The sequence below is a fragment of the Sceloporus occidentalis genome, unplaced genomic scaffold, assembly GCF_023333645.1.
Source record: "Sceloporus occidentalis isolate IW3139 unplaced genomic scaffold, rSceOcc1.0.p SCAF_1, whole genome shotgun sequence".
Taxonomy (NCBI): Eukaryota; Metazoa; Chordata; class Lepidosauria; order Squamata; family Phrynosomatidae; genus Sceloporus; species Sceloporus occidentalis.
The window spans coordinates 296,007,416-296,021,888 of NW_028316981.1; the positions used below are offsets into that span (position 1 = coordinate 296,007,416).

The 14,473-nt window shown below is 41.9% G+C and overlaps 1 protein-coding gene across 8 annotated transcripts in view; it reads right to left on the reverse strand.

Moving 5' to 3' along the window:
* NIPBL (NIPBL cohesin loading factor) overlaps positions 1–14,473 on the reverse strand; it is a 233,476-nt gene that overhangs the window by 14,625 nt on the left and 204,378 nt on the right. For all 8 annotated transcript variants that reach the window (XM_089496474.1, XM_089496496.1, XM_089496456.1 and 5 more), the window contains 5 exons: positions 12,016–12,152; positions 4,990–5,130; positions 4,398–4,491; positions 4,142–4,296; positions 3,934–4,024 (listed from right to left, as the gene is read on the reverse strand). In XM_089496474.1, coding sequence (XP_089352600.1) covers positions 3,934–4,024; positions 4,142–4,296; positions 4,398–4,491; positions 4,990–5,130; positions 12,016–12,152 — 618 coding nt within the window. The remainder of the gene's footprint in view (positions 1–3,933; positions 4,025–4,141; positions 4,297–4,397; positions 4,492–4,989; positions 5,131–12,015; positions 12,153–14,473) is intronic.

Consider the following 14,473-nt stretch of genomic DNA (forward strand, 5'->3'; position numbering starts at 1 on the left):
AGTGCCCTCCATTTGAAAATTTTGTCCTACATTTGTCCCGGTTTATTTATTTTATCGATTTTTAAAAAATTATTTAATTATTTATTTTTTGGCTTTGGCCCCCCAGTTGTCTGAGGGACAGCAACCCGGCCCCCGGCTCAAAAGGGTTGCCTACCCCTGGCCTAGGGGATGGAAAAGGCACACTCCCTTCCCTAAACCCTGGGGCAAATCACTCTCTCAGCCTAGACGATGGCAAAGCCAAACTCCCTTCTCCAAACCCTGGGGCAAGTCACTCTCTCTCAGCCTAGAGCAGTGATGGCGAACTATGGCACGTGTGCCAGAGGTGGCACTCAGAGCCCTCTCTGTGGGCACATGTGCCATTGTCCCAGAACAGAGTTTGCCAGAGTTTGTTACTAGAAAGCCAGAGGGATATGGCACTTTGCAATAAATAAGTGGGTTTTGGGTTGCAGTTTGGGCACTTGGCCTCGAAAAGGTTCACCATCACTGGCCTAGAGGATGGCAAAGGCACATTCCCTTCCCCAAACCGTGGGGCAAAACACTCTCTCTCAGCCTAGAGGATGGCAAAGGCAAACTCTCTTTCCCAAACCCTCGGGCAAGTCACTCTCTCTCAGCCTAGAAGATGGCAAAGGGACACTCCCTTCCCCAAACCCTGTGGCTAGTCACTCTCTCTCAGCCTAGGGGATGGAAAAGGCTTCCCTAAACCCTGGGGCAAATCACTCTCTCTCAGCCTAGACGATGGCAAAGCCAAATTCCCTTCTCCAAACCCTGGGGCACATTACTCTCTCTCAGCCTAGAGGATGGCAAAAACACACTCCCTTCCCCAAACTCTGGGGCATGTCACTCTCTCTCAGCCTAAAGGATGACAGAGGCAAACTCGCTCTGGAGAAAACTTCCAAAACCCTTGGCAGCAAGCCTAGACCCTCCCACCTCCCCAGGCCCAGCAAGGCCTACCAGGCCTTGTAGAAAGACATGCACTGACTCAGCTCTCTCTAGTTTCAGCACGACTGGGCTCAATGAAAAGCTCCTCCTCCTCTGCCTGGCCAATGAGGATGGAGGAGCTGGAAGCCTGGCTGCAGTCTCTCCCACACAAACGGATCCTGCTGTCCCTGTTGGGAGGGGAAGGCTAAGAGAAAGAGGCAACAATCAGGACTCCAGATGTCCCCGGGACATAATGCAAAGGCGGGACATGACCTTCCCAAGGTAAAAACCGGGAAAGTCCCGCCAGAACCCATGAAATGGCAACCTTAGTTGGAAATCAGGTGATCTAACAACAGGCAATTGGTGGAACAGTGTGGGACTCTTGGCTAATGGAGAAACTCTCCTATACAATAAAAAAACTGTAACAGACACAAGAAAAAAGATATATTCTATGATGACTGGTCAAAATTGATTATATTAACAATAATTTGCCACGACTGCAACCTCCACTTGCTCAAGTGGATCTATGGAAAGATGCACTGTATCTTGATTTCCCTTCCAATGATGACACTTCAGCATTTACAGTGGACCCTTGTTATACGCTGGGGTTTGGTTCCAAGATCCCCCGTGTATAACAAAATCCGTGTATGCTCAAGTCCCATTAAATATAATGACACAGCAAAATGGTGTCCCTAATAAAAAATGAAAAATCAAGGTAAATGTATACTTTTTTGGGACATTTTCAAACCGTGTATGCTTGAATCAGTGTATAAAAAATCCGTGTATAAGAAGGGCCGACTGTATTTAGAATATTCTCTAGTATTCAAGTTGGCAAAACTATGTCTTGTAACATTGTTAATTGTTCTTTGTTGAAGTTTCTTCTGTTTATGGTTGATGTTGTGTTAACCTACTACATTGTCTATTTTTCCCCCAATAACAAAAATGGAATTAAAAAAAGAATTTAAAAAATTGCATGTATTTTGTTTTCTGCTGCTGGAGATTTTTCTTTAATAATGGCAGTGGCTGGGGGGCGGGGGGGGGGGACAGGACTGTGGGATAGTACTGCTATCTTAAGATAGGCCACAGCAAACGTTCAAATCTAAATACAGTCGGCCTCCTTATACACAGATTTGCCATGCACGGATTTGAGCATACGCGCATGGCAAATCTGGAAGTTGTCCCCAATGGCGGCGTGCGTGCACGCACGCCGCCATTGAGAACAACTTCCCTCCCTCCCCTTTCCTTCCCCCAACTCTTTCCTTCCCTCCCTCCCTCCCTCCCTCCTTACTTACCTTTTCCTCCCCGGTGTCGCGTCGCTGCTGCCGCCGCCACCGCCTCAGCCATAGCAGGGGGAAGGCCGAGTGGGGGTTTTGGAGGCAAAGAAGCCTCCAGCCTGCCACCCGGCCCTTCTGTGGCAGCGGCGGCGGCAGAGGCCTCTTCGGCCTCCTTTCCGCCGCCGCCAGCACCTCTGTGCAAGGGCTGGGTGGTGGGCTGGAGGCCTCTTGGCCTCCAGTCCGCCACTCGGCCCCTGCATCAAGGTGCTGGAGCCGGTGGCGGAGAGGAGGCCATAGAGGCCCCAGGTGCTCGTCCTCCTCCTCCTCCTCTCTGCCGCCATTGCTGGGGGAAAGGCCAGATGCTGCTCCCCTGGATGTAGCGGCGGAGAGGAGGCCTCTGGCGCTGGAGGACCAGCGCCAGAGGCCTCCTCTCCGCCGCCACCGCTGCCGGGGGAAAGGCCAGGTGCTGCTCCTGGAGGCCTCCAGGAGCAGCATCCGGTCTTCCCCCCGGCAGTGGTGGTAGCGGAGAGGAGGACGAGCGCCTGGGGCCTCTTCAGCCTCCTCTCCGCCACCGGCACCAGCACCTCGATGCAGGGGCCGAGTGGCGGACTGGAGGCCAAGAGGCCTCCAGCCCACCACCCGGCCCTTGCACAGAGGTGCTGGCGGTGGCAGCGGCAGAGAGGAGGCCGAAGAGGCCTCTGCTGCTGGTCCTCCGCTGCCGCTGCCACCGCCACAGAAGGGCCGGGTGGCAGGCTGGAGGCTTCTTTGCCTCTAAAACCCCCACCCGGCTTTCCCCCTGCTATGGCTGAGGTGGTGGCGGCGGCAGCAGCGACGCGGCACCGGGGAGGAAAAGGTAAGTAAGGAGGGAGGGAGGGAGAGAGGGAGGGAGAGAAGGAAAGAGTTGGGGGGAGGAGAGGGGAGGGAGGGAAGTTGTCCCCAATGGCGGCGCACCATTGGGGACAATGGGACTTGAGCATACGCGGATTTTGGTATACGCGGGGGGGGGGGTCCGGAACAGATCCCCTGCATATACCAAGGACCGACTGTATACAAAACAGATGCTAGCTCAATGTTGGAAGCATTACATTTCCACTGAATTGTATAGTTCACCTTCACAGAATCAAATTACAGGTTGAGCGTCTCTTATTTGAAATGCTCGGGAACAGAAGTGTTTGGGTTTTTCAGATTCTGGAATATTTTGGATTTTAAAATACAAGTAGCATAGTACATACTGTATGTAGAGAGATCGTGTAGCACCTTTGAGACTAACTGAAAGAAAATTGTTCGCATTGGCTCAGTCTACTTCCTCAGAAAGCATCTGAGGAAGTAGACTGAAGTCTATGAAAGCTCATGCTTCCAACTTCTTTCTTTCAGTTAGTCTCAAAGGTGCTACACGATCTCTCTACATGTTGATTCGACAGATTAACACAGCTATATCTTTGCATAGTACATACTGTGACATAGTACAGACTTTGTACACTGTACATACTTAGCGAGGCTGAAGAGAAATTTAGTTGGAGAGAGACACAAGGAGTCATGTCTTTTGCTCAAAATGTGTCAGCTTTTGGAGCATTTTGGATTTTGGATAAGGGCTATTCAACCTGTATTAGAGTTAATTTAAAAGACACTCAATATATTCTCACAGAATACTGTACTCTAATAACAGTTGCTCTACACTATAATAATCAAGGATTTTCACACACAGGAAAATAAAGACTTCAGAGATCTTGTAGGTTCTTACCTAGACCAATAATGGCTTTTGTTTGTACCTCCTCATCTGAATGTTTAGTAAAATACATCAGCAGCTCAAGTACTTTATCCTTAATGTTAACCTGGTTAAAAAAGGAACAACACAAATAATCAGGACAGAAGTTTAGATATGTTTCAGTTCCATTTAATAAATAAATGGATAAATAACTAGACATTCCAAATAAAAATATTGTATTTACTTTGCTGTTGCCTTTAAAATCCTCTTGATCAAAATCAAAATGCCGGCACAGTGCTCCAACAGTGAAAAGGGATCTAAGGAGTGCTGGTTTATTTGCTGTAAGTATAGTACTGTTTGGGTCTTCTTGATGTTGACTTTTTAACTTTGAAAGTGCACCTGAAGAAAGAGCAAGCTTGTATTAAAATTGATCTCTTCACAATAATCATTAATCAACTTCTAAAATACTTTTTATCCAGAATTTCCAGTACTTAACTCACCATAGTATCTATTAAAGCAGGCCCAGACAAACTTATAATTCTGTGTGACCTTGTTGACAACAGCCCCAAGACAGCTGACACAGTGCTGCACTACCTAAAAAGAAGAAGAAACTAAGTAGAAATTAATGCAGTAGAACCTAATTTTTCAGAAGTAAAAGTAGCAACTAATTCTTCAGAAATAATACCTGACACAAGTCATTGCTCACAATTGGGAACTTACTCTCAATTTTAGGAGATGATATAGGCTTAAAGCTCTAATGCTATTATGAAAATGTCATATTATTGATTCTGATATATTTCTAGCCTAATTTTCTTTTGGAAAATACATCAAAAATAGCTTACAAATGTAAACATATTAACTATAAAGTGGGAGTTAAATACAAAAAAATCAAATCTGAGTCATATTAGTAACATCAACTTAAATGATTACCCAAGGTGAGAAATGGATAGATCGCATAGTTATCTGGACACTCATGCCAATTTGCCAACCCATTTGTCTGAGGCACAGAGACCATGAAGAAGAAACATAAATACACAACATTTCACACTATAATAAAGTAAGATGAAATTTTAAGTATAAGTGAAGTCTTACTGTCATGCCGTATTTGATGATAAGCTTCATGAGATCTTCTTCTATAGTAGCAAGAAAAGTCTCACTTGGATGCTCCATCAGTGGCACTACCAGCTCTAAGATTTTTGCAACATTGCAGATTACCATGAAGTCATTCTGAGTCTAGAAGGAAACACTGCAATTGATTAGACTTCTCTGCTGTGCTTTTATTGTTAATACTACTTTCAGGTCTGAATAAGCTGCTTATAAAAAATGATGTTCAGCAATATAATGAATAAATAATCTGCACTGCAGAAATAATGTGGCTTGACACTGCTTTAACTGCCATTGCTCAATGCTATGGAATCCTGGAATTTACAGTTTGTTGTGGCACCAGAGTTATCTCACAGAGAAGGCTGAATATCTCACACAACTACAAATCCTAACATTTCATAGCATTGAGCCATGGCAGTTAAAAGTGGTGTTAAACTGCATTATTTCTGCAGTGTATATTAGACCTAAAGCATAAAAAAGTATTGAATAAAAATGGTACTGTGGAAGGGCAATGGAGTAATTCTAGCCAGATAGAATGCACAAACCAGTGCTGAACTAGTTAATAGTTCACATCTCCCTTTATATAAACAACCTGAAAAGGTTCTTTTTAAAAAAAGAAGGGAGGTAAAGGGGGAAAAGGACATTTTATGTAGGATTAAAAAGGGCAACAACAAATCATACATGCATGCATTTCAGCTAAGACCAATATGGGGCCCCAGTTCTAACTTTTCCTCCCCCAAGATTCACATGTGAAAAAGTCCAATTCCTTCTTCTGGCTCCATATTTCCCGAAACTATGGATCCAAACTCAAACTTTCTTAAGAGTCAAATTATCTAGCTCTAAAATCAAGATGATCAAGGCCAGTGTGAGCTACCTCTGCAATATCTGTAATATTCTGAACTGTTCAACGTAACTTATTTGTTCAGCTGATAGACAGTAAATTTAGAAAAAGACTACATCTTAACCACAATAAAATGCAATACTCAAATTATCTAAGGGAGTAAAACATCAGATGGCAACTGCAAATAAATGACCTACGCATATAGAACACAGAGCAAGTGTGGTGTAGTGGTGTGAGTACTGGACTATGACTTTAGAGGCAAAGATTTGAATCCCTCCTCAGCTATGGAGACACACTGGGTGGCCTTGGGTAAGTCATACAGTCTCAGTCTTAGAGGAATGCAAAGGCAAACCCCTTCTGAATAAACCTGGCCAAGAAACTCCCATGTTAGGTTAATCTTAGAGTCATCTTAGAGTCGCCATAAGTAAGAAATGACTTGAAGGTGCGCGCACGCACACACACACACACACACACACAATAACATATACAGCATGACAAAAACCTCCTGAGAGATGCTAAAACCAACCGCCATCAATAAAAGTAGCTTTCTGTATTAATAATACAATCATTTAAAAAAATTAAAATAGGTTGAGCAGTCTCCAGCCCATGAACAAGATGCAATCCATAGGGCTTTCAAACCCGGCTCAGAAGTATCTTCTTCAAGTAACTAGAAATAACAAGATATTTAAAGCTTTGGAGTTTTCAAAGAAATGAGCACTAGTTGGCAGTGGATAAGCTGTTCCATTGAACAGGAACTCTGCTTTGCAGGTCAGAAAGACTTACTCCAGAGCAGTTATAGAACTGAGAGCAGTTATAGAACTGAGATGTATTTTATATGTTTGGTAGGAAATGTCCAAAATGAAAAGGGAGCACATTCCAAAAACAGGGACCACTGCTGGAAAAGTTCTTTCCATTGTATATACCCCAACTATAATTTGAATGAAAGGACATTTGGAAAAGGCTCTCTCTCTATGTTCTTGTGACACTAGTAAGTATTTACAGGGAAAGACATTCCTTTAAGTATAGAAATCTGAAGATATATATAGTAATACAGGTCAAAGTCAGCATCCTAGAATCATAGAATCATAGAATCATAGAATCGTAGAGTTGGAAGAGACCACTAGGGCCATCCAGTCCAACCCCCTGCCATGCAGGAAATCCAAATCAAAGCATCCTGATATGGACTTAGATGCCAAAGTGAAGCCAGTGAGGGTGAGACTAAACTGTCATATATAGTGGGCCCTTGGAATCCACTGGGGATTGGTTCCTGGATCCCCAATGGATACCGACCTCCGTGGATACTCAAGTCCAATTAACTACAATACAGTGGACCCTTGTTATATGCTGGGGTTTGGTTTCAAGATCCCCCATGGATAACAAAATCCGTGGATGCTCAAGTCCTATTAAATATAATAACATAGCAAAATGGTGTCCCTTATAAAAATGCAAAATCAAGGTTTAATATTTGAAATTTATACTTTTTTTGGAACATTTTAAAACCATGTTCAAAAAAAAAGTATATGAATCCATGTATAAAAAAGTCTGTGTATAAGAAGGGCCGATTGTAGTGTAGTAAAATGGTGTCTCTTATATAAAAAGGCAAAATCAAGATTTGCTTTTTGGATTTTTTATTTTATTTTATTTTATTTATTTATTTTTAGTATTTTCAAACTGTGGACGATTGAATCGGTGGATAAATGATCAGCGGATATGGAGAATCGACTGTATTCATAGCACCCAGTCCTAGTTTAAAATCATGGGAGTGCTATTTTGCAATAGCTTTCCAGGCTACATGTTTTGTGTTGCATCAATCCAAATGGAAGGTTATCAGAGCATAGGCCACTGAAGGCAAGTTATAAATCTTAGCTGATAAATGACATTATGTTCCACAGAACCCACTTGCATTTCTACCTGATGGTGGTCAATCCAAGAATGAATTTGTCATTTAGGGATGGGATGATCAGACTTCGGGGGGGGGGTGATTGCACCTCAGCTGCAATACAGCAACCCAGAGAAGCAGACATATACTGGTCTCAAATCAATATCCAATCTGTTTTAACAGTTTTTCTGTTTATGGATTGACAGCTTTGATTCTTGTTTAAATGTAAGGAAATTATGTTTATTGTGGAGAACTAATGTAAAAGATATTGGCTAATTTATGTTATATTATGTTATATGATGCTGCCTATTAGCTTTTGGGCACAGTACAAGGTGTCGGTTATCACCTATAAAGCCCTACATGGCCTGGGTCCAGCCTCCTCCCATACAATCCTTCCTGTACACTCCAATCCTCTGGGAAAAACCTCTTACAATCTAGAAAGACCAGACTGGTGGTGACTTCCCAGAGGTCCTTCTCTGTCACTGCTCCAAAAACTTGGAAGGACCTGCCGGAAGAGATTCACCAATTATCCTCACTCGAGGCTTTTAAAAAGGTGACAAAAACCTTTCTCTTCCGGCAGGCCTTCCCCAATTGATAATGTCCAGAACCATTTGAATCCCCCTCTTTTTATTATTTTTCTTATTTGCAGTTTGTTTTTTAATTTTGATGTATTGTTATGTACTTTTTAACCATGTTTTGCTGTTTAATTTTATAGTTGGGAGGGAGGGTTGGGCCGGGGTCTTGTGGGGTTTGTTGTTTTTATTGTTGTATAATGTATTAACTCTGCCGTTACCCGCCTTGATCCTCAAAGCGGAAGAGGCGGGATATAAATATTTATTATTATTATTATTATTATTATTAGATGTACAGCAACTTTTGAAGTATGTTGTTCAACGTCTGATATTTAATAGTGAATATTAGCAATAGTATCTTTCATCTTTTATACTTTCATACCTGTTACTTTTCTTCTAGATTCACCTATCACATGTCTGATTTACACTGAAGGCCTGGAGCCGCCTCACAGAGCTATCATGCTTCAACATGATCTGGCAGGATCACAGAAGGTCTGGCCACCCCACACTCAATAAACAGATTCACAATGATGACATCAGCAATGAGACCCATAGAGGTCCTCAGGAAGTTTCAGCATTTCTGTAAATCATTGTGTATCTTTTTCGATCCAGCTTCTTCACACTGGAAGCATGGAATGCCTGTGTGAGGCAACTCAGGGTTTTAAAGTAAGTTGGGACCTGGGCTTTGGGCACTGTGCAAAGAAGATCGTAGAATCATAGAGTTGGAAGAGACCACAAGGGCCATCCAGTCTAACCCCCCTGCCATGCAGGAACTCATACCATCCAGCCTCTGCTTAGACCTCCAAATATAGGAATAGAAACCCTCCAGCGCCAGGAAAAAGTAACACCAAATATGCACACATAAGAAACACATACATGTGAAGATGCCCCTACCTGAATTCCAGGGATCAAGAATTAAGGAACAGGGTAGCACTCACTTATGCCAGGAATTGGATTAGTGGCAGAATCAAGATCAAAAATTCATTCCCTCATGCATTCTTTTTCCATTTTGGTGGAGGGGAAATGGTTTCTGCCCTGCTACAATACTGTAAGTCTAAACTAGTGCAGATCACCAGAGATGTACCAAAAGATCCAAACTACCTTTGGACTAGCTTATACTGGAAATGTCTTTTTAAAAAGGTTGACTACCACTAATAGAGCCTCTATCTTGTCTGGATAGGCCTTGCTTGTTAGCCCACGCCCAGTCTGTTACTTGCGCTCCAAGCTCAAATAATTTAAATTAGAAATACAGAGTTGTTTGCCATCTGCATATTGATAAAAACACACTTCAAATCCTGAGATGACCTCACTCAACAGTTTAGTTCAGATGTTAAAATAGCATAGAGAACAATACTGAATTGTGAGGACATAGAAATGTAAGTATCATGTGACTGGATAGTAATATCTCATAATCACCTTCTACAAATACCTATCTATGTACAACAGGAACCATGCAATATGGACCCACAGCTTACTTGGACACCCATTCCAGAAGAATCCCATGATCAATAGTAGAAAATCAATCAAGAGATCAAGGAGAACCAAAAGCATCACCTATGTTCAGAAAGCTGCCATTATAAAGGGCAACCAAGGCAGTAACACCACTAGTAACAGGCCTAAAGCCAAAATGAAAAAGATATAGAAAACCAGTCTCATCCAGGGTGCCTAGACTTGGTTAACAACCAGTCATTCAACCATCTTGCTCTGAAAGAAAACATCTAACCAGGATGATGTCTAAGAAATATGGGCCAGTGATGTTCTAGTGGGGAATCTCAGTTTTCTAATACAGTCACTCTCTATGTCTCATGGCTTTGCTATTATTAAATATATGCAACTCGGCATGTTAAAGTACCCTCTCCTATTAGATACCATTTATAGCAATTAAATCCTATTTTTCTACAGCTGATTAATAATAATATTAATATTACTACTAATAATAATAATAATGGTAGTAATAATATTTTGTATCCACCTCTCCCCATGGATCAAGGCAGAGAACAGCAACATATTATTATACAACTTACATCAGTGGTCCCCAAACTGTGCTCTTTAAGGGATTTTGGACTTCAGCTCCCAGAATCCCAGACTATTGGCCAACATGGCTGACACTTCTTGGAGCTGTCATGGACTTCCCTGGCCCTGGCCCTGATTAGAGGCACAGTCAGAGGACTCAGACTCTGAAGACATGGAGGAGGCTGAAACAGGGGCAGATCTGAATCAGCAGTCCCAAAGCAGGCTCAGGATGCTGCTGAGGGATAAACAGACTGTAGACTTTAGACTGCAGGTGCTAGGACCTGTGCAGAAAAGGCAGGCCAAGGAGTCTTTGAGAAGGTCTTCCAGGCTAGAAGCCAAGAGGAGAGCTAATAGGTTTCAGCTGAGAGAAGCACAGGCCATTTAAACGACCTCCAGCTGCAGAGGTTCTATGCAGTGAACAACCTATCTTGCAGCCTTGGTGTTTTTTGTTCTTAGATTCAAGTGATCTGACCTCAGGACTTGCCTTGTGACTAGGCTCTTGCCTCTGCCCTTTGCTGTGATTGATTGATTGGTATTGTGTGACCCTTGGATTGGACTCTGGACTACTCCTTGGCATAGCCCCTTGCTGTGTTGCCTTCAATAGAGGTGAGCAGGACAGGAACTGAAGTCCAAAATTTCTTAAAAGGCACAATTTGGGGACCAAGGTCCTACATCATCAGTTAAAAATACTGTTCCTTGTGGTATCATGCCAAAACCATCTTCCTCCAAGTAGTAGAAGATATGCTATTGTCTTAAAATACAACTGAGAAAATCATAACCTAAAACTTGTACGGGGGGGGGGGGGGGGTTGGAATGTGCCTGAACTCAGTGGTGGTCCAAGCAGACAATTACTTATTCAATGGAGCTTTCTTTCCCAGTCCTCCTCACTGGTTCTGAGGGCTAAATAATGCAAAGGCTAAGGATACCATGTGAGGGGGTTGCATGGCAATGGTAGAATTAGTGGGAATTGGAAAAATAAAGTAATATGAAAAAAGATCTTTATCATTCATCTGAATAAAAGGGTTTGACAGTCTGATAACACATGCATATTTGAAGTGTGCACTATGGAGATGATCCACATATGCCTTTGCAAAATCGTTTTGTCTTTTTAAAAACCCCATAAAGTATTGATGATGTATATATGTACACAACATGTGGAAGTCTTTGCCTAATTGTGGCCCTTCATATGTGTACACTCGCAGCTGGCATGCTATCCACATTTTACAATTGTGCCAAAAAAAAAAAAAAACCATCAGTATACACCCATGCATGAAGGGCAAATAGTTTGGGACAGCCCTAAATGAAATAACAAAATCAGCTATATGAAATCAAATGTGGATACTTAGTTGTACAGACAAGTTTGCGAGTCTCTGAAGAGATAGAAAAGTGTTTTTAGTGGCCTATCACAATTTTCCCCCACCCTGTTAAAAATGGCAATTTGCAAATGTTTAATTTATTAAAGAGTTTATAAGAAGCCTTTCTGTTTCAGAGGCAGTTAGCAAAAAATAAATTTTGAAAATACTCTGTGAAAATCATTAGTAGCAAAATTAGAGCAGCAGAGATTATCAGGATGACAAAGTGGGCTACTTTAACCTAGTGCTGAATAGCCAACAAGCAACCAATTATCTTGGTTGCTTCAAATTTGCACTTCAATAAATGTAACATATCAAAAGCAGAAATAATGTAGCTGGAAAGTAGTGCATACTTACACTGCATTTAGTGGTAAGGTATGGCTGCATGGTCATAGCGTGTTTGACCATTAACTGGGGCCTGATTTTGCTGAATAAGAATAAAGTGGTTATGCAAGCTACCAGGCGACTTGAATTCACACCCTTGTTGTCAGAATCTATAAAAAGAAAGAAAAGAATATAGATCTATATAAATAAATTTAAGTTTCTGTTTGTTGTAACTTTCAGTGAAAATGGTTGGATGATTTTTCACTAAACCTGGAGGGCATGTTTGGGATGATCTTATTTTAAATCAAGGTGTACACAAAATTAACCTTAGGAGGTGAGGATCTAAGGACACTAGTTATTTTTTCAATGAATTTTCCACAGTTTTGATTGATTTGGAATAGTCTGATTTGACACACAAGCTACATAGCATACATTAAATTCAATATGGTGGGGCCCTGGAGGCACTCCAGTTGTTTTCATTTCATACATACAGAGTTGTGTGACACATCAATTATAAGATTTTGATAAAATGCCTGAAACATGTTTTTACAAGTGCTGCCACAATTACGTAACTATTATTTTCTCTCTCTCCCATATAAATAACTGAATAAACTACATATTATATAAATAAAATTGAGTTTCTTTCTGTTTGTTACCATACCACCAACAAACAGCTTGACAGATTTCCAGGAAATTTGGAGGGGATGTGTGGGAAGATCTAACTTAATACACAGGCAATGTGTATCCATTGAACTCATTTTGGCGGATCACAGGGGGCACCCAATGACCCCCCACCCAATTCACACAGAATAATCATCTGGTGATCGGAAAGGACATACTTTCTCAAGGGCAACTTGCACCAAATGCATAATAACATAAAGAACATGAACACCCAAACAGATTGGCACTGATTCTCCAGAGTAGTTCTAACTAAAGATTCTACTGAACAATAGTGAGTAGTACTACAGCTAATGTATATCTATCTACACAGCTTCTTCTATGGACACGTGTACATATATATATTCACACCATACAGAACATCTTCTAACATCTTCCATTAAGATGTTCAAACACAAATAATAATAATAAATAATATGCTTTATTTATATACCGCTCTTCCAAGGCGATCAAAGCGGTTCACAAAATCATTTAAAACTTTCACATCATAAAAACAACCTCTCAATATATCTATCAATAAAAAACAATAAAAATCGAACATCAATAAAACAAGCAATAAGACAAGCAAGGAATCTATCAATTGTAGTTAACCATTTGTATCAGGGGAGACAATCTCTATGAGGAGTCCGAAGGAAATGCTAATCGGAAGAGGTGGGTCTTTAAAGCCTTTTTGAAGGCGTCCAATGTGGGGGTCGTACGAAGCTCTTCTGGAAGTTTATTCCAGTACATTGGTGCAGCTGATGAAAATGCTCTCTGGTGGGTTACTGTTAGTCTCACCTTAGGGTGTACTAATAAATTTTTTCCTGATGTTCTGAGAGTGCGGGGCGGACTATATGGGGAGAGGCGTTCCCTCAAGTAACTTGAGCCCAAGCCATATAGGGCTTTATAGGTAATAACCAGCACTTTGTATTGAGCCCAGAAGCTAATAGGCAGCCAGTGTAGAGCTCTTAGTACCGGTAGTATATGGTCTGACCTGGAAGTTCCAGCGACCAGCATTTTGAACTAGCTGAAGCTTCCGAACCTGGTACAAAGGTAGCCCCATGTAGAGTGCATTACAGAAGTCCAAACGAGAGGTTACCAGTGCATGTACTACAGTTTCAAGGTCCTTTTGGTCCAGACAGGGATGCAGTTGGCATATCAGCCGAAGCTGGTACCAGGCACTCCTGGCCATCACATCCACTTGAGATGATAACTGCAGCAATGAATCCAGGAGTACTCCCAAACTGCGGACTTTGTCCTTTAGAGGAAGTGTGACTTCGTCCAGGACTGGATGACAAATTTCCCTGCCTGGGCCTGGGGTACCTATCACGAGTACCTCTGTTTTCTCCGGATTCAACTTGAGTTTGTTTTCCCTCATCCATCCCATTACTGACTCCAGGCAGGCATCCAAAGGAGAGACGCCATCCTTAGTCACTGTACCAGTCGGAGTCATGGAGAGAGAGATCTGGGTGTCATCAGCATACTGATAACACCGCACTCCATGTCTCCGGATGATCTGTCCCAGCGGCTTCATGTAAATGTTAAATAGCATGGGGGACAGAATGGCGCCTTGGGGGACACCAGCTGTCAAAGAAACAATTGTTTGTACCATTAAATGTAAGTTACATGTGCATGGTGGACACAACCTAGACAAATATAAGCTCCAATAAGAAGTATTAAAATTTAAGCTGCTTAAAATGGTCTCGTTCACATAAGAGATTCTGGGTTCAGAGACATACGGGCTGGAATGCTATTGGTCTATTATTATTATTATTATTATTATTATTATTAGACTGTAACCCTGAGGGTAGGGAACTGTCTAATTAAACAAACA